At 42.3% G+C, this 27,451-nt stretch overlaps 1 protein-coding gene and 1 long non-coding RNA gene across 2 annotated transcripts in view; one reads left to right on the top strand and one right to left on the bottom strand.

Annotated features, from left to right (window-relative positions):
* LOC149460562 (tetraspanin-11-like) overlaps positions 1–27,451 on the top strand; it is a 123,357-nt gene that overhangs the window by 82,135 nt on the left and 13,771 nt on the right. Inside the window, exons 4-5 of the mRNA XM_089679473.1 lie at positions 22,278–22,352; positions 25,108–25,212. Coding sequence (XP_089535599.1) covers positions 22,278–22,352; positions 25,108–25,212 — 180 coding nt within the window. The remainder of the gene's footprint in view (positions 1–22,277; positions 22,353–25,107; positions 25,213–27,451) is intronic.
* Positions 13,213–17,260, bottom strand: LOC149460563 (uncharacterized). The gene is made up of 2 exons (XR_016313041.1): positions 15,057–17,260; positions 13,213–13,458 (listed from the first exon to the last, which is right to left on the bottom strand). It is a non-coding gene; the product is annotated as an uncharacterized LOC149460563 (long non-coding RNA).

Here is a 27,451-nt window from a genome sequence, read left to right as displayed (position 1 = left end):
GAGAATAAAATGGTGGATGTTTAAATTTTTGTCACTTGGTATTTCTGCAACGGTTTTTCAAATGCTAATTTTTTTGACAAAATATATTTTAATGAATATTAGTGAACACAAATCTCCATTTACATATGCGTGCGAGACTTATGAGTGAGCTTGCATTTGCGCAAGAGCATAGTGGGGACTGGGCGCTTTACATTTTTTATTAATATTATTCATTTTATTTAAAACTTTTTAAAAATGTCCCTTTAATAGTTTTTTTTATCAGTATTATTCCTATCACAAGGGATGAATAACATCCCTTGTGATAGCATGGGCCGTGACAAGTCCTCTTTATAGAGAGATATGGGGTGTAGTAAATCCTAGATCTCTCCTCTGGCCTCCATTGCAGCCAATCAGACACAGATTGGTCTGATCGGCACCTTCATTGGCCAGTAACCAGCATGTAAACAAAGAAATAAAACCAGAAGTTACAAAATCCTCCTCGCTTCTTGTTTCTGATCTCACAGATAGGCAGATAAGTAGGTTCTCTTCTCTCTTCTCTCTCGATGATGCCGGTTGGTGCGAAATTACCCTCTTCTGCCGCCTGTAGAAGTGATCCAGCGGCTGTATGGCCACTCAAATCACTTATGCAGAAAACAGCATTGTTGGCTGAAATTTTGATACCGGGATAATGCCTGAAATTTTGATACTGGAATGATGCATGTAGTTGCAAATGAAAACAATTGTTTATGGAAACAACAGAAGGGTGACCTATATGACCACACTGCTTAGCAACCATGCCACAGATTTACCCTAGGTGCACACCTAAGCATTTTCTGCAGCGTTTTGCAGAAACGCAGTACAGTCCATTTAACATGATTTCCTATGGGACATGTTCACATCTCTGCATTTTCACCCGGTGCATTTTTTTGAAAGGGTTAGGAACTTTTTTGAACAAAAAAAGTTGTGTTTTTGGTTCTATAGACTTCATTGGAAATGCTGCAGAAAAGCATGTATTTTTTGCTGCATTTTTGCTGCATTTTTGCTGCGTTTTTGATGCATATTTTAATGCCTTTTGAATTGTAAATCTGCCTAGCAACAAGAAAGATAAAAAATGGAACAAAACGCATCAAAAACATGGAAAAAACGCAGGTGCAAAAACGCAACACAAGACACAATGCAGAAATGGTTCAAACGCAACTTGCATAGGTGTGAACCTAGCCTTAAACAGAATCCTGTGCACTGGGTCCCCTGGGGTATTAAGGCTAGGTTCACACAGGTTGCATTTAAGCCATTTCTGCATTGCGTTTTTGCCACGTTTTTTCATGTTTTTCTTCTTTTACTTCATTTTTCTTGTTGCTAGGCAGATTTAAAATGCAAAATGCAGCAAAAACATGGTAAACACATAACAAATGCACTGGGTCCCCTGGGGTATTAAGGCTTGCGTTTTGCGTTTTTGCCACTTTTTTGATTTTTTTTCTTCTTTTCTGTCATTTTTCTTGTTGCTAGGCAGATTTAAAAGGCAAAACTCAGCAAAAACATGGCAAAAATGCAACAAAACCACAATACATGCTTTTCCATTGAAGGCTATAGAACCAAAAACGCAACTTTTTGCGCTCAAAAAAGTCCCTGACCGTTTCCAAAAAAAACTCACTGGGTGAAAACGCGCAGATGTGAACATGTTCCATGAGAAATTATGTTAAATGCACTGTAGTGAGTTTCTGCAAAACACAAAACGCTGCAGAAAATGCTTAGGCGTGAACCTAGTTAATTGGGTTTTAGAATTCTGGTGATACCTCCTCTTTAAAAATGAGTGATTTTGTTTTTAAGTCTTGTGTTTAAAGCCCTGAGGCCATACTGCTCAGCCAGGTCAGTGACCTCACTTCTGTACGCCATGTAGTTTGGTCACTGACCTACTCTAGGCCTGCTGACTGGGTAGTGCTGAAGGATCACCACACTGGTTTGATGGGGTCATCAATCCACTCGTTCTGTTGTCTCCTCCTGTCAGCAAACTCCCAGTTTTAGATGACAGCAGGGCAGGGGCGGACTGACCATTTGGAAACTCGGGCACTGCCCGAGGGCCCGGGGTCAGTAGGGGGCCCCGTGAGATGCCCCTGGTACCTTTTTCATAGGTTTTTGAGTTTGGCCAAGGACACAGGGGCCCCATGATCCCCTATTGCTGGGGGGCCCCGTGAGTTGTCAGTCCGCCCCTGCAGCAGGATACAATGCATCAGACCTGACAAGATCACTTTTCCCATCACTTTTTGAAGTCTGAGTCAGGCTGTGCAGAGGATTAGAGGGAGCTAATATAAAGCCAGTTTCAGCCATATCAAATGTATTTAAAACTGCATTGAATGTTTTTTGTTTTTTTTTAAGATTGCATAAAGATTATTGCTGGAGTTCAGCATTCATATTTCACTACCGAAGGTCCACTGCGGCACATTGTTATATACCTAAAATTCTATTCTCCACACAACTATTCTTTTACAGTACTTACAAAATAAGAATACTAACTCAAAAATAGAAGTGTCGGAAAAAACAATTCCAAACAATAAATGTTATATTGTACAGCAAGTGAGTTTTATGCTGGTCTAATTACCTAGCACACAGACCATTGTAATGACAAATAACTGCACCCAGGATCTAGTACAGTCCATAAATAGGATGTGTCAACAATGTTTGCTTGCTATATAAGTGAATAGAATCTCTTCTTTCTGAAAAATGATGCATCTTTGCAGGAAGCTTTCCCGAAATCTAGCTCAACTGAAGCGACCCTGGAGATGAGGCCTATGTTACTGAAGACAGATAAATACCGGAGACAGAGTAGCTGTATAAGAGGTCTGAAAAGACAATCAGTCACTCTGTACTCTAAATATATTTTCCTTAAATAACCATTTAAGATTTTACCTCCTTCATGACCAGGCCATTTGTTTTGCTATGTGGCACTACTCTACTTTAAATGGTAATTGTGCAGTCATGCAACAGCGTACCCAAATGAAATTTATATCATGTTTTCACATAAATAGAGCTTTCTTTTGGTGGTATGTCATCACCACTGTTTTCTTTTTATTATCATATAAACGAAAAAAAGACATTTAAAAAAAAAAAAACAATATTTTTTACTTTCTGCTATAAAAACATTCAATAAAAAAAATGTTTTCATAAATTTAGGTCAACATGTATTCTGCTGCATGTCTTTGTTAAAAAAATCCAAATAAATGTATATTAATTGGTTTTGTGTGAAAGTTATAGCATCTACGAATGATGGTTATATATACTGGAATTTGTTTGTTTTTTCACATACTAGTAATGACGGCGATCAGCGACTTAGAGTGGGACTGTGATATCTGACACTTTTCAGTGATATGTGACATCGCATCGGTATATCGCATGTGATTCGCACAGGAACTGCACCACATTCCTGTACAAATCACATGCTATTTGTGTGCGGTGTGGTTGGAGCCATACATTTTGTATGGTTCTAATCACACCACACCAACACCAAAAAGGTGCAGGACCCTTTCTGGGTCCGCACTAGAATAGGATCGCATGGGTATTCACACCTAAGTGATCCGATTCTGCACATCGCACCGCATTTTGCGGACCGCTTTCGGGGTGTTGTTAACTTAACATACACACCTGCAGCGGTTCATATGAATGGGGTGCTATTCTGATGCAGTATGGAATTTGCACAGAAAATGCTGAGAATTCCGCACCACATCAGTGTGAATCAGGGCTAACTGACACTTTGTTTTTACTAGTAATGGCGGCGATCAGCCACTTATAGCAGGACTGCAGGACTATGGCGGGAATTCTGACACTGGGGAGAACTGACTTGGTGTCACTGACATCCCCAGTGACACCAATACAGTGATCAGTGCTAATAAAAACAACTGACACTGTACTAATTTCACTGGGCAGGAAGGGGTTAACGTCTGAGACGATCAAAGGGTTAACTGTGTGCTGTGTGTAGTTTCACTATGTTGGCTGTGTTTATACACAGGTCTCTCCCCCTTTGGAGTTACTCAGCGATCACCGGGTGCCAGCAAGTAATCACCAGCCGGGACCCTGTGATTGAAAGCTGAGGCCACAAATGGCGTGTGCCCCCTACCCGGAGCGGAAAAACCACGTATATATACACGTGATTTTGCACACCCATGCCACCCTGCAGCAGTATTTCTGCTATAGGGCGGCGTGGAACCGGTTAAATATACAATTTAAAGCGTTCTATCTGTTCAGTAAGTGCAAAAAATGAATTCTGCCAGAACTCCAGTGGGCATGTAACTTTCTGTTGTGAGCCGACAACATGGCGCATCTGATACACTGAAATCCCAAAGAGTTTTAGCAGCTCTGTCGAAATCACCTCTGTGGACTACAGATCAGCTCCACTTTATGTTATGGAGATAAGGAAAGGGGGTGGTGCTTGTTCTGTAGTCCAAATCAGAAAAAATCAGCCTAGGGTGACAACGCTGCTCCTCCATTCCTTCATAGATACACTAGGAAATAAGCATTGTCACGTTAGGACAAGAAGTGTGTTAGTGGCACCAGGTGAACATAACGAGAAAAAAGCTGAAGGAAGAAGACTAATGCAGCCAGCACATTTAATGACTGGAAAGCTGCAATACATTACATTTTTGTTCATGGGTTGAGATAATTAATCAATTTTTGCATGTGAATTGATCATGATCTACATAAACGTTTCCGGTGAGGAATGAGCCCTTTAGTTCCATGTTTTGTGATAAGTGGTGTCTCTCTTTCCCATCTCTACAAAATTGAGAAATTTGAGGTGTAACAATGTATTCCTGTAATGTCCAGGCCATAGCACTATGGTCACACAGCCATTCACACTCAAGCATGTTCTGACATGTTCTCTGTTCGGAGTAGTAGAAGAAATAACACGTGTGTGCACTGCGTTGATGGTGCAAAATGAATGACAGGAATCTGGATCAGAAGATTAATTTTTGTGAGAATTGGCAAAACCACAAGTGAATTTTAGCTCTTTTACAACAGGCTTTTGGTGAGCAGTCCATGATTAAATCAAGTGTTTTTGAATGGCATAGGCGGTTTAAGGAGGGGTGGGAAGATGTCCACTATGATGCAAGAAGTGGGCAGCCAAAAAATGCAAATGTGGAAAAAGAAAAGGTTACAGGAATCTGTTCAGAGGAAAAGACTGGAACTCTCACCTGACAAGTGGATTCTCCACCACGACAATGCTCCTGCACATGATGTGTTAAAGCAGAGTTTCATCCAAAAGGGGAAGCTCCACTTGTTTGCCTCCTCCTCCCCTCCTACACTGCCATATTTGGCACCTTTTTGGGGGGAGCGGATACCTGGTTTTGACAGATACCCGCTCCCACTTCCGGCTCAGTTTGCCGCGGCAAAGTGAGCCGGAAGTTCAGCCCCCTCCTTCCTCCCACAGTCTCCTGGGAACTTTCACAGGTCCCAGAAGACTGCCGTACCAATCAGGATGCGCATGCGCAGTGGGCACCTGACTGTGAAGCCTCAAGCTGTCACAGTCTGGCACCCACAGTTGAGATGCCGATGTCCCAGAGAGAAAAAGGAGAGAAGGGACGGCGTGGGTGAGCACATCGCTGGACCCTGGGACAGGTGAGTGTGTGTTTATTAAAAGTCAGCAGCTACAGTTTTTGTAGCTGCTGACTTTAAAGAAACACAAAAACGGCTGGAACTCCGCTTTCAGCCTGGGTTCACATACAGTATTAGCGGTGCGGTATATCGCATGTGATTCGCATAGGAACTGCACCGCATTCCTGTACAAATCACATGCGATTTGTGTGCGGTGTAAGTTGAGCCATACATTTTGTATGGCTCTATTCGCACCGCACCAGCACCAAAAACGTGCAGGATCATTTTTTTGGTCTGCGCTAAAATTGGATCACATGGATATTCACACCTATGTGATCCTATTCTGCACATCGCACCATGTTTTGCAAACCGCTTTCGGGGTGTTGTTAACATACACACCCACAGCGGTTCGCATGAACTTGGTGCGATTGTGATACGATGCGGAATTTGCACAGAAAACGCAGCGAATTCCGCACCGCATCAGTGTGAACCAGGACTAAATGTTAGCGAGTTCCTGGTCCAGAAATCCATTCTGAAATTTCAACCAGCCACCTTATTCACCTGGCTTAGCACCCTGCAACTTTTAACTGTTTCCATCATTTTAAAAAATGCCTTAAGAGGACACAGATTTAATGACATTCCAGACATGCAGTGCACCATGACAAAGATACTGCGCAGCGTTCCTGGAAAACAAATTCCAGTAATGTGGCACAGTCATCTAGAAAAGTGCGTTGCTTCACAAGGGGATTACTATGAAGGTGACAACAGCCGCTAGTGCATTGGTAAGCAAACATTTTTTTACAGTCCATTCCAGGAATGAAATTGTCACACCTGGTATGTTTGTGTGTATGTGCCCTAGTATACAGAACTGGAAGCAAGTGAATTCTGCAATCAGAGAAATATGAACACATTCAGACAAACACCATCAAGCACTCCATAACCTTCCCTTCTCCATGATATTTAGGGAATGTATTCTGCTCAGTTCCATTGTGTGGGGGGATTGGAACTTTCTATAATAAGAATAGCATCTGTTGTAACAAATGACTTATTCAAACAAATGCAATAACACATATTGGAAGTTACATTTATAGATCACTTTAAAGGCCAAAAAACATTTATAACTAAGACGTGATGGAATTAAAACGGTAGTAAATGCTGAAGAATGTTAAAAAAAGGCAAGATAATGTCAGCATGTGCTAGTATGTATGGCATAGTATTGTAGCACATTATGAGAGACAGACCTTAAAAGAAAGCCCTCCAGCAGCGCGCTGTCACCACTGACAGGGCTCCGATCCTCACCTGGTCTTCCTTCCAGGGTCGTGGGCTCCAGCCACTTGAATGGCCGAGCCATGATGACATCACAGCCATGGCACAGAGTTCTGAAGAGATGGTCGGATTAAGTTGCTGAAAACAACAGTTGAATACACTAACACATTGCGTGTTTTTTCCCCAGTAACTAGCTCTCTGTTGGCTAAAAATTATTTTAAAATCGCTCAAGCCTCTGACGCCCATAAAGACACACATAGATGCCTTTACAAATGTTAAAAAGAAAAGCCGTCAAAACTACCAAAGCAATGGTGTCACTAGGGTTGGTGTCATCTGGTGCTGTAAAACATGGTGTCATCCTCTCCCCCCAATAATTTTGTAATTGTCCTTTTATAATTGCCCCACAACACCCCCCCCCCCCATTATGATTACCTCACACATCCTCCTCTGTTACATATAACCTCCAATCAATACCCCCACCCCCCAATTACCATTCAAATTCCTCTACCCTATTATAAATACCCTGGATCCCCTCCACAAACATAACTGCCCCACATTACATCTAATTACTTTGCCCCCCCCCCCCCACATGCACACTTGGTTCTAATTACCCAACAGTCCCCCCCCATTATAATTACACTGGAGTATTTCTCCCCATACAATTTCATACCCCCTATCAAAAATCCCCCACTCCACTACTATAAATACCCCGTGGTACTTCACCCTGCCCCCATCACATTAAAATGACCCTGTAAGTCCTCCTCCACCCCATTATAATTACCCCACATTCCGCCAACCTTTTATAATTAACCCACAACACCCTCCCCCCCATATTATAACACCTCACATATCCTCCATTGTTACATATAATTCCCCTCTTACAATTATAATTCCCCTGCAGCCCCCCATTATAATCCCCCATCAATTGTATTTGCCCTCCCCCCTCAATTATAATTTTGCTGCAGCCCCCCCTTCAATTATATTTACCCTTCCCCAACAATTATAATTTTGCTGCAGCCCCCCCCCCCTCCTTCAATTATATTTACCCTTCCCCAACAATTATAATTTTTCTGCAGCTCCCCCCCCCCTTCAATTATATTTAACCTTCCCCCACAATTATAATTTTGCTGCAGCCCTCCCCCCTTCAATTATAATTACCCCCCTACACAGTTATAATTCCCCTGCAGCCCCCCCCCCCTTCAATTTTAAATCTCACATTGCATGCAATTCCCCTGCACCCCCCTCCCCCAGCCGCCATCACTCTATCCAGCTCCGGCTAGTAAACAATCGTCCATTACCAGGACAACTGGGGAGCCCACACTGCGTGATGATGTTACTATGTCCAGAAGGAGAAGTGAACTGGACTTGTCCTGCAATTGGGGAGGAGAGGTGAGGAGAAGAGACGGGTTCGCACTGATGCGGTGTGAAACAGCGCATGTGATTCACACAGGAACCGCACCACATTCCTGTGCCAATCACATGTGATTTATGTGCAGTGCAATTTAAGCCATACATTTTGTATGGCTCAAATCGCACAGCATTTGCACCAAAAAAGTGCAGTTCCCTTTGTTAGTCTGCAACAGAATAGGATCGCATGGGTGATGCAATCTGATTCTGCACATCGCACTGCATTTTGCAAACTGATTTCGGGGTGTCGGTAACTTAAAAAACACACCCGCAGTGGTTTGTATGAACGGGGCGCGATTATGATGCATGGTGGAAATTGCACAGAAACTGCTGCAAATCCCGCACCGCAGTAGTGTGAACCCAGGCTAAAAGATGGGAAAGGGACCTCAGTGTCGCCATTACAGGTAGAAGAACAGAAAGTAGGGCACACAGAAAGACTGATGCAAATCCCAATTCTCAAAATAGAACAGAGCAGAACTGCCACACATAACCCCAACTCACACCAGCTACACTTATTATTCTGAACCAAATGCTGTAGGCATCTGTCCACATATAGCAGGTACATGTTACACTAACCTCCGACCATAGCTATTTCTTTGCAACAAAATTGTAGAGTGGAATGTATCTCTTAAAGTATACTGTGAATAAAAAATGAAATGTGAACACCTACCCATGATAGGGTGCCTCCCGTGCCTTCGTGTAAAGCCTAACAATGAACTTCTTATATCTGCTCCCTTTTCATCTGTCAGATATACCATGTAAGGCGTTTTGTTATATCTGTTTGATAAGTGCCAGAAATACTTGTTGATCATCAACATGAAATCAAAGCTGCACACTAATGTGCACACAAAGCCATCCACAATTCAGCCCCCAGCTACATCATTGATCTAGTCTCAAATAAATCATTTCCTCCCAAGACCTCCTGCTCTCTTGCTCTCTTGTCACCTCCTCCCATGCTCATCTCCAGGACTTCTTCCGAGCCTTTCCAATCCTATAGAACTCCCTACCCCAATCTGTCCAACTGTCTTCTACTCTGTCCTCTTTTAGTTGGTCCCTGAAAACCCTTCTCTTCAGAGAAGCCTATCCCAACTCCACCTCACAACTGTACTTCCACTTTCTCCATCAGCTCATCCCCAACTGTTGTTACCTTTTGTATCACTTGACCTTACCTTTTAGATTGTAAGCTCTAATGAACAGGGCTCTCTGATTCCTCCTGTATTGAATTGTATTGTAACTGTACTGTCTGCCCTTATGTAGAGTGTGGAGCAAACTGCTGGTGCTATATAGATCCTGTATAATAAAATTATTAATATTAAAAATAATAATAATTTTGTAAAAACCATGGATGCTTGAATTAGCCACACTGCTGCCTCTACAATGAAAGGCATTGTTCATCTTCACAAAACAAAACTGTCTATGTAGATAAAGGGAGTCTGTAAATAAAAACAAACTGGGCAGCTTGGACCAAAGCCATATGTAGCCAGTACCCCCACAGGAGCCACTGAATCTATTTGAGTCCCCCTAAGCTTTGCAGGGGCAGGCAACATGCAACAGTCCTTGAGCTGGTTTTTTGTTGTTTTCATTGAGAGGATAACAACTTAGATAGGATCTAGGGGTATATGGGATGCCCCCAGAACTGCAAACTTGAGGACAAAATTCTTAGTAAACTACACTGTAAAAAAATGTGGATCAGGAAAAATAGTACTGTCTCTTAAAGGAGCACTGAAGTCTCCTTGATGTACCTCCTCAGACCCCGGATGAATCCTTCCTGTTCATCCGGCTATACTGAGGGTATCCCTGGGCAAGGGATTCCAAGGTCTGCCAATTAAGTAGTCCCGAATGAGAACTAGTTGAGTCTTGCACCTGACCACCCTCTCCTTTTATCTGGCCCAGGGGGTGTAGCAGTACTCACACTGTCTTGTTAGCTTGGTGAGTTGTAGCTGCTTTCAGGCCTTACGCTGGTCTGGCTGCTTCCCTGCTGACAGGATTGCCCTCCCTAAGAAACTTGGCACAGTGGAGATCCTTCTGTCCAGCAACCATCCTGTAGGTAGGCTGCCCTCCTTGGCCCCCCTCCCAGGCTTCTCACCAGCACCTTCCTTCAGTCTGCTGCACAGGCTCTAACACATTTAAGAGTTGCTCTTGGACACCATGCCCAACCTCCTGCCAGGGGATTGGCCAAGTTCCCTAAACATGCAAATCTGGGCCTCCTCTCCTTCTCTGCCCCTCTTCCAGAAAGAACCAGAAGTTTCTGGAAGGGTAGGAGGGCTCCTGAAGCCCTAACCTGTAGAGCCTCCCAGCCTGTCCTGAAGTGAACTCACTACCTCAATCCCAGGTTGACTCATCCCAGTCTTCTACCAAGCCTCTGACTAAAACCAATCTACCTAGAGGGCGCTACATATTTATTTAAATTACCTCATGAAGCTTGATTGGAAAACTCCCAGGACGTCGCTAAAGATGTAGGAAAACGATGCTTTCCTATCATCACAAGAGCTTTTTCTCTGATTCAGCCCTGGTTCACATACACTATATTACCAAAAGTATTAAAACGCCTGTCTTTACACACACATGAACTTTAATGGCATCCCAGTCTTAGTCCATAGGGTTCAATTTGGCCCACCCTTTGCAACTATTACAGCTTCAACTCCTCTGGGAAGGCTGTCCACGAGGTTTAGGAGTGTGTCTATGGGAATGTTTGACCATTCTTCCAGAAGTGCATTTGTATGGTCAGGCACTGATGTCGGATGAGAAGCCCTGGCTTGCAGTCTCCGCTCTAATTCATCCCAAAGGTGTTCTATCGGGTTGAGATTAGGACTCTGTGCAGGTCAGTCAAGTTCCTCCACCCCAATGCTCATCCATGTCTTTATGGACCTTGCTTTGGTGCAGGCATCATCCCAGTATAACCATTTCAACCTAAGAACAATAGATGTCCTATTGTCTGCAAATGGTTAAACCCCCTCATATGCAATTTCTCTCCCCTGTTTGAGTACTCTCTTCTGTGGTGATGAAGGTGAACAGTAACAGCTAAGCGTCTCTTAGCAACATCCAAGGAGTATTCCAGTCAGGCTTCATGAGGTACATTATTCAAACTGCAGACACCCCTTATCTGCATAGACTGTTTTCTGGTAAAGGTGAATTAACCATGTAGCACTATCCTCTTAAGGGTTGCTTAGTAATTTTTTGGGTTCTCTGTCAATCCGGACCTCTTTTTGAAAGCCCAAACTCTGCTGACACCACCTTACCCTGGTGACCAGAATAAGTCACAACTGTAAAATGGACTCACACACCAGTTAGTAGAAACCAGTATAAAGTTTGTATTGAATTTAAACAGCGTGATCAGAAAGAACAAAATAACATTGGCATATGCAGTAAATAAGATCACTTCTCTCTCTCTCTCTCTCTCTCTCTCGTGAAGCAGCCTCTCTATAAATAATTTTAAATAAAGCATGTATGGTTATGATGACAGTGTGTGGGCTCACTCCCAAGATGGCTCTGTGTGTCTATTAACACACACAGTGCGGCTCGGCCCCATTCCCGCATCCTCCTCACTGGCTGTGATTGACAGCCTTTGTCCGGTGAGGAAAGGTGCTGCTCTTGGGCACAATGCTGCATTGAGTTCAAGCTCAGATAAGTGTTTAGAGGGACTGCGGAAACAGTGGAGAAGCTGAAAATGCCTAAAATGCATTAGGTAAAAAAATACCTTCTACCTTTAGAACCACTTTAATGACTTAATGAGCATGCAGCTTTATTATCTTTTTGCAATGACTCCCATGCAGCATCTTAATGAGCCACTCTTGCATGAAAGAACTAGAGTTGTGTCTCCCTACATTGTGTGCATCAATAGAAACACACAGTACCATGTCCTAGGATGGCAAGGCACTCCCATGTTCCTCCTTCCTGCTACCCCTTTCCTTAACTTAACACACTGATTGGAGACTGCGCTGTCTGTCACGATCGCAAGGTCGCCGCCACCAACATGCAACAATCCCACGATCGCGACGATGTGACGTGCGTAACAATGTTACACCCAGCTGCACCCTGCACAACGATTTTCCAGCTAACGGACCACAATCGATGTACCGGCAGCCTGGGCATTCCACCCGTGGGTAGATTATTATGCAGACAAGTCCGAGGATTGATTAGAGATGAAATATGTAATTCTCTACTGAACGGTTCTCGATATCTATTTTTCTGCTTTGCTGTGTATCCGAGACAAGGCGAGTGACCCATCAAACTGTTCGCCTGCTCATCGTCCATCTGACGACATGTCCAGTTTTTATGTAAGTCTCTCATATTCCAAGATATGAGACATAGGGGGAAAATGGAGTTTGAGGAGTGTTATCTGATTCTGTCACCTACACTGCTTTAGGTTCAAGATAATTATAGGCACTGGAGGTAAAGATAATTACAGGCACTGGAGGGCAAAGGTGTGTCTAGTACAGGGTGAAGGGGAAGCTTTGGGGGGTTTTTTTATCTACAGATTTGCATTAAAGTGGTTGTAAACCTCAGACATGAAATATGAACAAAGCATATCCCTCTATAGTAAACTCCTGTGAGCTGTGTGGAGGGAGTGTGTCTCTTCCCTCCAATCAGCTCTAAGAGCTCTCCTCACTGAACTCCGCAAAGTGTAACTTCAGCTTTCTACCCCCTTTTTTCTGAATTCTCAGACAAACTTTGAATGGATGTGGAGAAGAAAAGGCTGCGTTTCACAGATAAAATCTGTTTCTTCAGAAGGGAATGATACATAAAGAACACGTGTAGTCACTTATGCAGACAATACCCTGATAATGATACTGCAGAGGGTAAAAAAGAAGAAGTTTTTCGGACTCCCAGCTAAACCTGTAAGGTGAAAAAAAAGGGTGTTGGGGTGAATGGTCACTCCCAATAAATACACCAGTGCCATGTCCTAATTTTGACTAGTCAGAAGAAACAGAAATACTACAAATGGACTTTATAGCCACAAAGACTGGGTACACATATAAATAAAATCAATATTACTTTATTTGACATTATGTCACATATAGACCATAATATTAAAAACCTATTTGGTAATATCCCCGCAACAAATGTCCCAGAGCTGACCATGTACAGAAGGAGCACAACCAGTGATGAGGCATGGAAAAGACCACCAGGATGATCCTATAGGGGGTGAGGGACATTCTGATGCTGGAGAATTAGCCCAACATGTTTCGCGACTGCCGTCGCTTCCTCGGGTGCTTATGTGTATATCTAAAAGAGATGCATAAACTTAGATAACAAACCGAAAAAATCATACAGACATGATACAAAGCTCATAAAGCACTTACTGTACATAAAATCACATTAAGCACCAGACAGTCATGAGCCCTCCAATCAATGAGAATGGGCCTCCTCTGGGTATTCAATGGGGGAGAAACCATCCAGGGGGCCAAGCGTTGGGGCGCAAAAAAGGAAAGGCAGGCCAGCACACAAAAATACCTCAAGGGGCCAAATTCCACCTTCCCACAGTGGAGTTAAATATGAGATGATCCCTTGCATCAAAAAGAGTAATAGTGATAATCATCAGCTAGCCTACAATCCTTTTCAAGAATGAGGCTTATATTCAAATAAAGGATGCCAAACTTCTGCAGTGTTGAAAAGCAATACAGCTATTCTTATTAGGGAATCTGCCCTACTTATTCCTCCAAGTTTTATTGCTATCTGTGTTTTCCGTCGGTGAGATTCTTCCTCTCTATTCAGATTTTTGAGATGACAAAGAAACAGGAGCTGAAGGAAAAGCTTGCAATGGGGAAACATTTTATGTTCATATATGTCTAAGAGGCGATTTCCCTTTGCTTTGATAAATCTTCTCTTACTTCCTGCTGTGTTTGTAGATATAAAGTAAAGGAAAATCTCTCCAATGGAATACAGACTGGAAAAAAGAACCCAACCTGGGTCTTAACCATTCCCTACTCTACATCAAACAAAATACGTACATACACTTTAACGTAGGCTCATAATAGGCACCGTACAGAAAATCAGAATCTAGCAACCATGGGGACAGAGCTAGCGGGAAAGGCAGGTGCAGAAGGTGAGAGCCAAGAAAGAAAATGAAAACTAATCAGCAGGAAAATGTTGTCCCCTAAATCATCCTAAATACTGAAGGTAGGCTCGAGTTCCTGTGCCATTAACCCTTTTCCATGTATTTTTTCACTCAAGGGGTCAGAGGATGATTAATGCATAAAATATCTCAAACAAAATTCTACGTAATATATGGCGTGGGCAGCCTCTGACAGTGCAGCATGAGAAAATATTAATTGATGGCAACCGCTTCTCTAATTTGAAAAGAGGAACAAAAACGTCTCAATATTTGCAGTTAATGAGCAGTAGAGTGTGATGTACACGCTTGCTTCTCCACTGGACGCAGAACAACTGTGAGGAAGTAAATTCTGTTGTTTAAGGGATTATTAGTACCCTGCAAGCCAGACCCTGTCAGGATCCTCAGGATTTTCTATAGCCCTGTGGGACTAATTTGTGTAGGTTTAAGAAGTGCAGACAAGTCATAAGTAGGCAGAGCAGGAATAAAAGAACCATTAAGAACACAACGTGTTTTGTATTAATGGTTTAACTCCTACAGGTAACACAGGGACATGCCCAGAGTACAGAGGCAGCTTTCTAGCTCCATGTGGGTCAAGGGCGAGCTTTTGTTAACAAAGTTAAAGTATTTGTATTTGCATTAGAAACAGCAGTTAATCCAGTAGAAACTGCATTTTATACAAAGGAGATTTTCTACTGGGAATATTTATTTACAATATTGAGTACATGGATAAATGAAATGGATTAATGTCCACTGTACAGAATGTCATTACCTGTTTATTCTTTGGCAGATCTGAGCTTCAAGATCTCTGCAGAGCACTATAGTGTCCTATTAAAACAGGAGGTATCTGTAAGTCTCACTTCCATCCTTACAAAATAAGAGCTATATTTCTAATTTTAGGATAGTGGGCAGAGCCATGCAAATATATTCTTTATGCCCAAAGAATAACTGTACATCCAGTACCGCTGTTTTACAGCAGCCTCCTATTATATTAAAAACACAAATGTCTCAAACTTCATGCAAATGTTTCATGCTTGTAAGGCTGGCCAAGGATGCCTTTTTTCTTTTTTTGATCAGCCAGAAGTCTGATCGGGAAAACAATGAACATGTTCCCCCATTCATACATGCAAGCTAAATGGAGGAATACTCCCCTCTTTGCCATTTTCCAATAGTCCCATCAAGAGAAGTCTTTCATTGGGTCAACCTCTGTCAAGCGAGAACAGCCATAGAAAGATAGAAATTGAGCTTTGTTGAAACAGCTTTCAGATTTTGCTTCAGCTATAATCGATGCAGTGCTTGGAAACAATATTTTCTATGGAGTAGAACTTGGGAAACAGTAAGAAAGAATAGGCAGATAGGTAGTGGGGAGGTGGGATAAAAGGTTCCAAAAACACCAGCAAACCAGTGTAAAGAACAGTAAGACCTACAAGAGGTATTGGAAGGAAATTTCAGTTATGTCAGGAAAACCCCACTGTGATTACCTGTGAAAATATTGTAGTCCCATTGTTCTGTTATAGAAATTCATTTGGACTTAGCACTAAAGTGCAGTTTTCAATGATAACTGTTGATTCCATCTGCTAACCTTCTTGTAGATCCTACTATCCTCATTTGTCCCCACCACTTGACCATAAGATGACTCACATATAAGCTCTTCCCTTCCAAGGCTTATTTTCTGCAGGCCATACACCTAAAAAATTTCATAGAAATTTTGACCATTTACAATTAAATTTCAATTGCAGAAATGTATAGATCAAAGCTGCCCCCCATCAAGAGTTTCAGTTGTTTCGGTGGGTTGCCTTGCTCTCTTGAGCATGACTAAAAATTTGCACCATTCCGGTTATTCTAATCATTGCATCGGTCTGCAATCATGACAGTTATGCCTCTCCTCCATCTCACTAGATTATGTTGACCACGCATGTCTAGGTCAATTCATGCCTGTGGGACAGACTTCCATATCAAATTGCTTCCTCCAGCCGCCATTCACCACCATTCACTTTCTGATTGTAAATTTCCCATCCTGCAGCTTTAGCGGCAACAGTAGTGGATCTCCCATCCTGTAGTCTTTTTAGCAGCATTCATGGTTTAGCATATAATTTGAGTCTGGGACAAAGACAAACTTGTTCTACTATAGTGTGTTTATTAAAAATATAAAGGCTTATGCTTTTCTTTATACAGCTTAGCCAGGAGCATCAATATGAACCAGCTTAGTGTGTTTTTTAAAAATACTTCTTGGAATCTTCACTGTCTTGAAGAGCTATAGTCATTTCAATAATCTCCACCACTTCTGGGCTTGTTGAATGCTTCTGCTTCCCACCACATGCTTTGGTTCATTCCACTAGCCCCTATGGCACTGACACATCCCGTAGTGACATAGGGGCTGGCAGGTGGAACCAAAGCATGCAACAGGAAAGTAGGCTTTCAGCACATCCAGAAGTGTATCAAAATGGTCAGCAGGATAGTTACATTTATAGAACTGTCCACTGCAAATGTTTTCTTTAATTTTTTTTAGCACATGACAACGTCACTGTAAGCTGTGACTGGCTGCAGATGAGTCTACAGTGGTTAAGAATATGTTGTTGTTGTTGATGTTGTTGCTGTCTGTTTTGTTTTATGCTTTTGTGAGTAGAAGACATTACCAAGAAACATGGGAAGAGACAGAAAAGCTGCAACAATGAGCCTTAAAATTAATTGATTTTCTAATTGCCTAGAAAAAAAATGAGTGACAAAAGAGACTCTAAATTGAAGCCCTAATTATGGAAGATAAAATTCACATTAAAAGGCACACTGATTCCCCAGGAGTGCAAAGTTACTAAAAACTTTAATAAGTCCCCGTACTAATCTCATCAAGCCTTACCAAGGGGCCTGTTCCCTAGACCACATGCAATCTGTTTTTAGAAAGTTTTAATATTGGATGCTGTTGTTGTGACAAACAATACTTACAGAGCAATTTACATATTCTAATCATTAAAAAAAAGACAATCAGGAGCTAATATATGCCAAAATTAGATCATTTATGCATAATAAAGCTATGGTTCCTTTATTAAAGGAAGATTTGAGACAGAACATAAAATTGTACACTTGCTTGTTCTTATTTTTTAGCGCTGATATTTGGTAAAAAAAAAGAAATAGAAGAAAGAAAAAAAAATAAATATGAAGCCTAGTTTTTTAGCCACTTGGCCCTGTGTAAGTAGTATTTATCCTACCCATGCTCCAGTGCTGCCCCATGCCTTGTCTCACATGGCCTCCTCTGTGGTCCAGCGCTGATCCTCTTCCAAGTTTAATCATGCCCAGCCTCATGCAGCCTGCATACTATGGATGTCTCCTTGGGTGTATCATCAAACCACCCTTGTCTCAAAGGAGAATGTTGCAGAAAACAGTGCCTATGTCATCAAATGGCTCCATTTTTTCACCACTGTTGCCTTAGGAACAGGAGGGTGATGGTGTCATGTAATGCTGTTCACTGATGCAATTGCCCATTCCCTTGCTGCCGCCATGCCACTTCATTGGTGGATGACATGTTGTCTCATGAAGTCCCTGGTCAACAAAGACACACCTCGCATATTCTTCTGGACTACAGGTGTTGTGTCATCATACTGCCTGCTGCTGTTAGCATTACTACACACAGTTATGAGTAGAATTTGTATCTACCACATAGTGTCCACAGTAGCTGATGTTGATGTTGGACACATTGGAAATGCAAGCTTCTGACAAGAACAGCATCACCAGTGGTACTTACAACTCTGAAAAATTCAAGCTTCAAGATGCATTCCAGATTATCTGAGTTGTGATGTCACAAAGGCCTTCACTCTTGTTCTTCCTTCACTAGGCACAATTACTAGCTTTTACCATTCCCCACCGGAAATGACTGTTAATTGAACAAGGTGGGATGTCACACACAGAAAACACCATCTATTCAACTCCACATGAATACAGCATGATTGTATAAGTAAGGGAGTCCAATACTATCTATCAGAAACATAGAGCATCCCTGAACACAGCCACTTACACTTATTAAGCTGCCCCACCAAGCAAAGTCAAAGCATTGCCTCCTGGGAGATACGGTTTGTAGACAATCTTGCTACTATGAACTACATTTTAAGACATTTTTGCTTTATAAAAAGGAGTGGTGGAGAAAACTGGATAATGCGTATGCGGTTTATTGACTTACTCTGGATAAGCCGAAGGTTTGGGGTTCTGAGGATGCAGCTTTTATTTAGTTTATTTTTGTCTTTTTGATTTAACTCAATAGACATTTTCAATCAATGAAACATGTACTCTGACTGAAAACCTGACTACAACTTTTTGCTGGAGATTGGTGGCAATAACAGAATTCAAATACTTATAATAACAAAATTGAAAAATTAGAGCATTAGGGAACTAAAGGGTGATTTACATATTTCCCCAGAGAGAGGTTCTTTCATTTCTCCTTTCTATTAACCATCATTTAATTCTGGTTTTCTTTTCCTTAATGTGATTTCTGAAAGCAGTGATTTACTGTACAATCAAATATATTTCCAACAAAAAATAGATAATACAGAGGAAAAAATTGATTTAACGTGATAATTGTACGTTCTGATGTTGTTTTGTCAGCCTGGGTACCGCTCTCTTCTCTTAGATTATGCAAAATTAAATTTTATGATTAACTATGCTCACAGAGAGCTAAATATACCACAAGTGGCTCTTTTATCACTGCAGGTGCCTTTGCAATAAGCCGACTCTGGTTCTTTGAAGGTAGGTCCCACTGTCACAGACTGATCCCACTCATTCTAACCAAGAACGCTGCAATTCCATCCCATTATAAGACACCAGACACACAACTCTTCTCTGCACACAGCATTAATATATGCAGAAATCCAATCTGTTCATTTACCATTAATAGATCTGGATGAATCATGCAAATACAGTATATGGTTGTTCATATGAGTCCAATCTTATTGTCCTTTAAAGTTTAACATCAGGTACAAAATATTTCATTTAAAAATATTTCCCCATAGTGGGGATGAACTAAGGTGTGGGCTAAACTCAGTTTGGGGAAACTGTCCCTAAGAAACTGTCACGATAGCAGTTTGACAGTACGTTGTCTTTTTCTCAGACATACTGCATGCACCTTTCCCCTTTGTTTAATGCACAAACAACCCCCCATCTGCTCCTATTTTGTATATTTTCTGCTGTTAAGACGGACTGTGTTGTCTAGATTCTGTTTGATACATATAGACCTCTATGGGGCATCAAGTGGCACTTTCTTCCAAGATAAATCAGGAAAGCATTGCATTATGGATTGTTGAGTTTCTATGGACAAGGTTTGAATGAAACATTCCCAACCGTTGAAGAATTTTTCAACCCATAATTCCTTATACAAGGAGGCCTCCACCTACTGCATGTGAAAAACGTAGGATAATTTAGCTAAAATAAAGAGATATTAGGTATTAGGGGGCTCTGGGTACATTTACTCACCCCTGTCTTATTAAAAGTAGATATTACAATATACAGCTCAACAATGGATTTCGAGGATATGCTGCACTGTGAAATGGTGTTATACCTATAGCCAGCGTTCATTGTCTGGTCAATTTGTAGAAATTAAATTTTGTTAATTAGGCAAGATGTGAGAAGTGAAGAACTTCATGTAAACAGTAAATGTAACTTGGTGGTAACAATAACTTTAAATTGTTTTGTTAATTCATTATGAGCAGCCCTAAAATGATATTCACTGTACAGCACATGCCTATGATGGAGTGTCTGAAAATATGTACAAATATTACAGGAGAGAGGCAAGAGAGACAGGCTGGAACAGGGGTGGGCAAACTTTTTCACTTGAGGGCCGCAATGGGTTCATATATTGGACCCGGGGGCCGGACCAAGAGTAGATGAATGATGTGTATGTGTCATCCATAGTAAGTATAGTAATATTCCCCCATAGTAAGCATAGTAATTAATCCCCCATATAGTAATTCATCCCCCATAGTAATTCATCCCCCATATAGTAATTCATCCCCCATATAGTAATTCATCCCCCATAGTAATTCATCCCCCATATAGTAATTCATCCCCCATAGTAATTCATTCCCCATATAGTAATTCATCCCCCATAGTAATTCATCCCCCATAGTAATTCATCCCCCATATAGTAATTCCCGCGCCGTTCCGGTGTAGCATGAAAATCTGTCTCCTATGAGGATCTGTCCCCCTCGACGTATCTGCGCATGTGCCAGTTTCAGGCATTAGCAGCCGATCGGCGATCTCCGGCACATGCGCAGATACGTTGAGGGGGACAGATCCTCATAGGAGACAGATTTTCATGCTACACCGGTCTTCAGGGCGGACTGTGAGAGGAGCCTAGCGGGAGCCCAGCTCCGCGGGCCGGATTAAAAGGTCCGCCGGGCCGTATACGGCCCGCGGGCCGTAGTTTGCCCATTGCTGGGCTGGAAGGACGGCCAGTGTTAGGGCAAGATCACCAAAATGCAACAGCTGCTTTTCTAATGGTAGTCACTCCCTTTTCAGCCAAAACACAGCTCTCAAATATTAGCAAGGGAGCATGACTGAGCAAGGTTTTGCTGATTCAAGCAGTATAGGAATTTGTGTGATTCGGTATACACAAGGTGCTATGCTCACATTCTTAATCTAGTGATTAGTGATGTTACACAGTGTGCCGTTCCAGTAAAATCATTCATGGGACTCTTAAAACTAGTTTCTTAGACCTCGTTTTAACATGCGACAAGGGGACAGTAAGGGTTGAGCCATAGTTTTTCCCAGCCCTTGACCTCCTACCTGAAACATAACATGTAGCCAGAGAGGGTCATACACATGCTACAGTCACAATGCTTTGCTTCACGCTCATGGGAAATTTAACTTGGTATATTGCATTTGACAGGTGGCACAGCCTATTAAACTCACCCGGACTGACAACTCATGGGACCCCCGGGCAATAGGGGATCATGGGCCCCTGTGTCCTTGCCCAAATTCGAAAAAGGTACCAGGGGCATCTCATGGGGCCCCCTACTGACCCCGGGCCCTCGGGCAGTGCCCGAGTTGCCAAATGGTCAGTCCGCCCCTAAATCACCTATTACTGTCACAGGGTAATATTTGGCTCGTGGCTGATATAGTATATCCGGTTTATTTATCAGCAGTGGTCATTGTTTTCTCAGCGCAGGGGAAACCTCCCGCTGCCAGAGTACAATGGCTAAATTAGAGGGATTTCCCCATCAACACTGACTGCATTAAGGTAAGTAACCTCCCTATTCTCACCTATTCTCACCTACTGTCACTGCAACTGGCTACAAGATAGATCAATGCCATTTCCTGAATTTCCTTCAGGAGACACTGAGGGTAGAGAAGCAATAAGCTCCTGTTGTCATTCAAATTGCTAGGAGAATTGAGGAGGGCGGAGCAGGGGCATGGCTTTGCTGGGCGATGTGTATCTATAGATGCACATAGCTTAACTCCGGTCCCAGACAAGAGTGCACATGCGCAGGTGTCTCCTCAGCACCCAGCCAAAGGAGACATTTGCAGTCAGGGAGGCTGGGACAGAGGCTTTGGGACTGCCCAAGACAGGAGGAAAGGAACGTTCAAAACCACAAGATCTCCACCTCTAAGATATTTAAAAAAGAGAGTTTAATAAAAATTTAAATAGTTTGTGCCCCTCTCCCCCTGGAAGCTTGTTTAGTTGGTTGAAAATATGAAGCAGAAGAACACTTACCTTATTACTCACTGTTGCATGCTTCCTCCCAGCTGTACTGTATGACTGGTCCTGCAGCTGCCCCTCCAATCTGAAGTCATCACGTACAATGCAGGTCCAGGGGCCCAGCATTGTATGGGAAGACATCAAGGGCCTGCACACATATCCGGAGAAAAGGACAGCATCGGCTGTCGGGGGGGCAAGGACTAAGGTAAGTGTTTTTCTTCTTGGAGAACAAGCTAATGAAATATTGTGTCTGGTATGAGTTCAGCTTTAACATAGTTTATTCTAAAATGTATTATCTTTATTTTCTTCTTTCAGTATTTGGTCATTCTTATTTCAGTCTATGCAGCTGAACTCGCTGCTGGTGTCCTGGCCTATATCTACTATGAAACGGTAAGTGTACGTGTATCTTGTCTCTTGGTATGGTCCCTCTTCCAAGATGAGAATACTGTGTCCTTACCTCTAGGACCATCACTTGTCTCATTCCACTGTTGGAAATGGATGCACCATCTGCATTCATGCAGTGTTCTATAGCAGGTGGAGTCCTGTGAGGGAGGAGTTTATTACTGCTGGGTGGGGCCTAATTATGTAATCAGGAGTACTGAGGCCCATGCACACCTTCATGAATCAGTGTGTTATGGTCATCAGCGCATCACCATGCCAAATGTTAATGCGCATTATCTGCATTAGCTTGTTGTGGTGCCATTCATTGAATGGCCCCCAACGGATGCATGTAACACAGCTCTCACATTTGCTTTGCAGCACAGGGAGGACCAGGAAAGGCTAAATACTGTATAAGGAGAAAAAAACTAGAACTAACAGTTTTAAAGTGGAATTCCAGCTTAGACCACAGTAGGGGATTTGGGGTGATGCAAGATACTTCAAAATAAAATGTACTACTAGTAGGGGACGCTCCTTACTTAGCAAGCAGTAGCACTAGTGTAGGTAAATTCGGGAGTGTATTTACCACAAGGCAAACAAGGCATTTGCCTAGGGCGGCATTTTTTAGGGGGGCATAAGAAGAAGGGCCCAGTTGAGATCTGAGAGAGGCTGTGGGCTGCTTGATGGTGTATGCAGAGCCCAGCTGTTGTTCCTGGGAAAGGCCAGAGTTACCGGGGGGGTTGTTAGTGGAAGGCTCTCTCGTGTGTGGGGGGGGGGGGTGTTCAATTTATGTGCTGCCTAGGGCAGCACAAAACCTAAATACACCATTGGGTAGATTGGAACAGTCCACAGCTTACGGCTAGGGAACAAGAAGCAGTATGAGCACAGGTAAAGGCTTTACTCACTGGATGCTAGTACATGGACAGTCCAAAGTTGCATGCATACTTTTGCAAAGTAGTCCAGTATTCAGTCCATAGGGCTCCCCTCTCCTCTCAGCTCGCTGCATCCCAACAGGAGGAAAAAGATCATCTCTTCTGGTCTCCAGACTATTTAACCACTTCAAGTCCGGACACTTTCACCCCCTTCCAATCCAGGCTAATTTTCAGCTTTCAGTGCCATCACATTTTGAATGACAATTGTGCGGTCATGCAACACTGTACCCATATGAATTTTTTGGAGACAGGTAAAACTTTTGCTATATAAATGAAAAAGTCCAAAAATTAAAAAAAAAAAAAGTTTTTCTTCTAAATTTTTTCAAAAAAATAATCATTCTTCATAAATTTTGGCCAAAATGTATTCAGCTATCTTTTTAGTTTTTAGAATCTTTTTAATAACCCAAAGTTTCCAACCAAAAATTATAATTTTTCAAAAAATGTTTTTACATTTTTATTTATTTTTTTTATATTAATATTTTTTTTTTTTTTTTAACATACTGTCACCCTAGCAGTACATTGTCACCATAGTGACATTATACTACTTGTGGGGGGTGATGAAGATTTTTTTTTTCTTTTTTTACACTGATTGCTTTTACACCCATAAAGGCTGTAAATGCAATAATTTCTCCTCCTCTATGGCTGCATTCCTGCAGCCATTGAGAAATACTGTGCGAGCTGTGATTGGTCACAACTTGTCACATGGTACAAGGCTGTTGTGAATAACCCTGTACCATGTGATCTCTGTGATCATTCACAGATTTCACTAGTAGTAAGCAATGATGTCAGGATGTGACATCTTGTTTACTACTATTCATGTGATTACTGATTGGCCAATCAGTGATCACATGAATTGGGACCTCACACAGAGGACCTGTACAGTGATCTGTGTTCAGACACATCGGGCACTGATCGTGATGCTGCTCATTCCCAAGGAGTACGCACAGGCAATGGATGCGGGGGGATGTTTAGAAATGTCCACCCGCATCGGCAGCACTCCAGTCCATCCGTTTATCGACATGGGCCAGATGGGAAGAGGTTAACAGCATTCCAGCCTCAGTTTGGGAACACCTCCCCAGGGATTGGCTAGGCCCTGCTGAATATTCAGGCTGGACATTTGAATTCTCCTGCCCTAAGCTCTAGAAATGTCTTCTAGAGGCAGGGGGAAGTAATCAAACTCTCAGCCTGTGAAGCTCCAAGCAGACCAAACCAAACAGCCACTACTTCTGTGATTACAGCAGAATTTGCCTAGCAGCCTAATTAGGAGGGCTCTACAGATACTTACCTATTTTCAGACTTGTCCAGTCTGTTACATGATGCAGCTCCCTGGTGTCAGCCAGCAGAAGCTGTAGGAGAGAGGAGAGAACGCTCTGACAATGACTAATAAAACCTAGAGCAGTGACGTCATCCATGGCCCAATGATGGCGCTGACTCCTGAAGTCGTACTGGCTGACAAAGAAAAACCAGATCTTTCTTGCACAGGTTAGTTAGCATAGGTTTTAAGAGGGGAAAGGGAGAGTTTTAAGGCTAGTTAGGTATAAGCTGGAATTCTACTTTAATGTTCTCCACAATGCTTATAGATACAGAGATGAATTAGACCTTATTTTAAATTGCTTTTACTGCTAGTTCAGAAATACTGTAAATACTACTGGATGATCTTGGCACAGGTTCACTTTACAGCTGAAATAGAATTCCACTTTAAGAATACACTAAGGCTGGAAATCTCATGATCTATTATGCTTTACTGCCCTTAGACAGTGTCTGCCCCTTGCACTGCTTTAACGTCATCGACAACTGCTCCATGTTATATCATCAGATTTCTCTCCATTGTACAGATAAGCGAAGAATTAAAAGAGAGTCTTAACGAGACAATTATAAATAATTATGCACAGCCGGGGATGAACGATGTCACGTATGCCATAGACCATCTGCAACAGGACGTAAGTGTTTTTTTCTGCTTATATTGTTGTACTGAGATAACTTACAAAGTAACAAAGGTGATAGAAAAACAAATAGGAAACGCAACTCTAAGGCTCCATGTACACTGCAGCTGATAAACTCACGTTTAGGAGCTTTTCTATGTTTTTTTTTCAGCAGCCCCTGAACTCTCCGTAATGTTCTCCTATGTGTCCATGTACACTATGTCATTTACAGTCGTTTACAGGCAGTTGAGTTTACAGTCTTTTTTTTAACTCACCAAACTTGCGTTCAGGAGTAGATTTTCTCAGCGTCTCCAACGCCAAACACTTGTAAACGCGGGTAAACGCTGCTAAACGCGTTTGTAAGTGTTGCGTTTGGAAAATGTTTTTAACTCTTCCATTTCCAGATGCTGTCCAGAGCCTTTTTTTATCATGAAAAATGCATGCAAAGCATTTTGCTGGTACTCAAATGGACCTAGTACACCATACTTTGAGGCTTCGCATGAAATAAAATGTTAGACACTGCTGCAATAAATTCTGCACAGAAATGAGCTGGAACACATCCAAACACCACAAAAAAAACAGCTAATCTCAACACATACTGCTCTCTCTGCTTCTGCTCTCTCTATTTCTCCCAAAATGTCTGAAATAGTTAATTTTTTACTGTTTTTCAGTGCATTCTGGGCATTTTGTAAGGTCTCCTGAGGTTATCTTTTAAAACAGTTTCTAAATGCAAACGTGCAGAAACGCGGTATGCAAACGCGGCTAAATAGACGGTTTTTAACCTACGTTCTCCAGAAGTCAGTTTCCATCGTTCAGAAGTGTCCCGTGTACATGGAGCCTAAGGCAGTTAAAGCTTTTATTGTAACTGAAATAAAAAGCAAAATCATCACATATTTGGTAGGGATTGCACAAGCACATCAATGAAGTGTGTATCCTGATAAAATATGTTCTCTGCATCCTGATTGGTGTTTTGCGTGTGTAGGCCTGTTGTGCAGCTGACAGGTGAAAGGGAGTCGGTAGTCCAGCACCTCTATGCGCTGCTGCAGAGCTGGTGACCAGTAATGTGCTTGATCGGTCCAAAAGACACTAGAGATGTAGACTTGTATCATCATAAGCAGTAAGGGCAGGCTGCTGGCTTCAGGCTGCTGAATGAGGATGGCTGCGCTTGCGGCTGTGAAAATCTCCAAGACATCAACTGAAGGGAAGGAGTGCCGGCCACTGTAGAGTATGTCTGGTGGCATTACATTACCATGACATGGAAACTGATCAGTTACAGTACTTCTCTGTAAAAAAGTATGTCCCAGGATGTGCACGCTGCCAGATTCTGTAGAAATCTTCACTGCAGGACTACCCTGTCTTCTTCCTGCTTCTGAGCTTCTCGCGCTGTGGGGGTTAACAGCATCCCATCTCCAGACTCAGCTGCACTAAAAATGATCCAATAGGGGCTCACCCAGTCCTGACCTCGCCACCACTGGGAAAAGTTATTTACTGATTACACTGCCTGTTACACAATCTGTGAATGAGGGGGGGGATCCTGTGACTGATCAGACTCCCCCCCTCCCCCCCATTCACTGATTGTGGTACAGGCAGTGTAATAAGTGAAAGAACTTTTTTCAGTAAAGAAAGGGGGGGGGTTCCCCTGTCAGGTCATTTTTAGTTCTACTGAGCCCAGTGAACCAAAGCTGTTAACCCCCCTACAGCACCAGAAGCTCAGCAGCAGGAAGAGGACAGGGCATCCCTGCAGTGAAGATTTCTACAGAATCCAGCAATCATGGGACACACTGCATTACAAATAAGTAATGTAACTAAAGCTATAGGGAAGAAAATATTTTTTAGCTGCATGACTGGATGGACAGAAATACAAATCCTTTAGCTCCCATATATGCATTTCATTTCTGTATTTAGCTATTTGCCTGGAGTCCAGCTTTTAAACACAGCCAGCCTTTCAGTGTCAGAAGTTTACAGTCCTCATTTGTTACAACCGTAAGCAATGGTATACTCGGAGCTCGGAGCAGTGGCTCATCATCATGTGACCTGATTTCAGAAGACAATTTTATGGTACTTTCACAATTCATTTTTATAAGCTGAGGTTTTAATGCATATACTTGTGGCATCTCTGCTGGTCCATGATTTTGTTTTGGTATCTGAAAGGAGTTTTAAACCCTTCTGTGTTTTCACTGAAGTATTTATATCTGCCGTATAAACCTGCACAGTTTTTTATTTTTTATTACACCCTTAAAGTGATATTAAAGACCAA

Source organism: Staurois parvus, unplaced genomic scaffold, assembly GCF_062004578.1.
Source record: "Staurois parvus isolate SC_StPar_1 unplaced genomic scaffold, SC_StPar_1.0 ptg000225l, whole genome shotgun sequence".
In the NCBI taxonomy this organism is placed as follows: domain Eukaryota; kingdom Metazoa; phylum Chordata; class Amphibia; order Anura; family Ranidae; genus Staurois; species Staurois parvus.
This window is presented reverse-complemented; position numbering and strand designations above follow the sequence as displayed.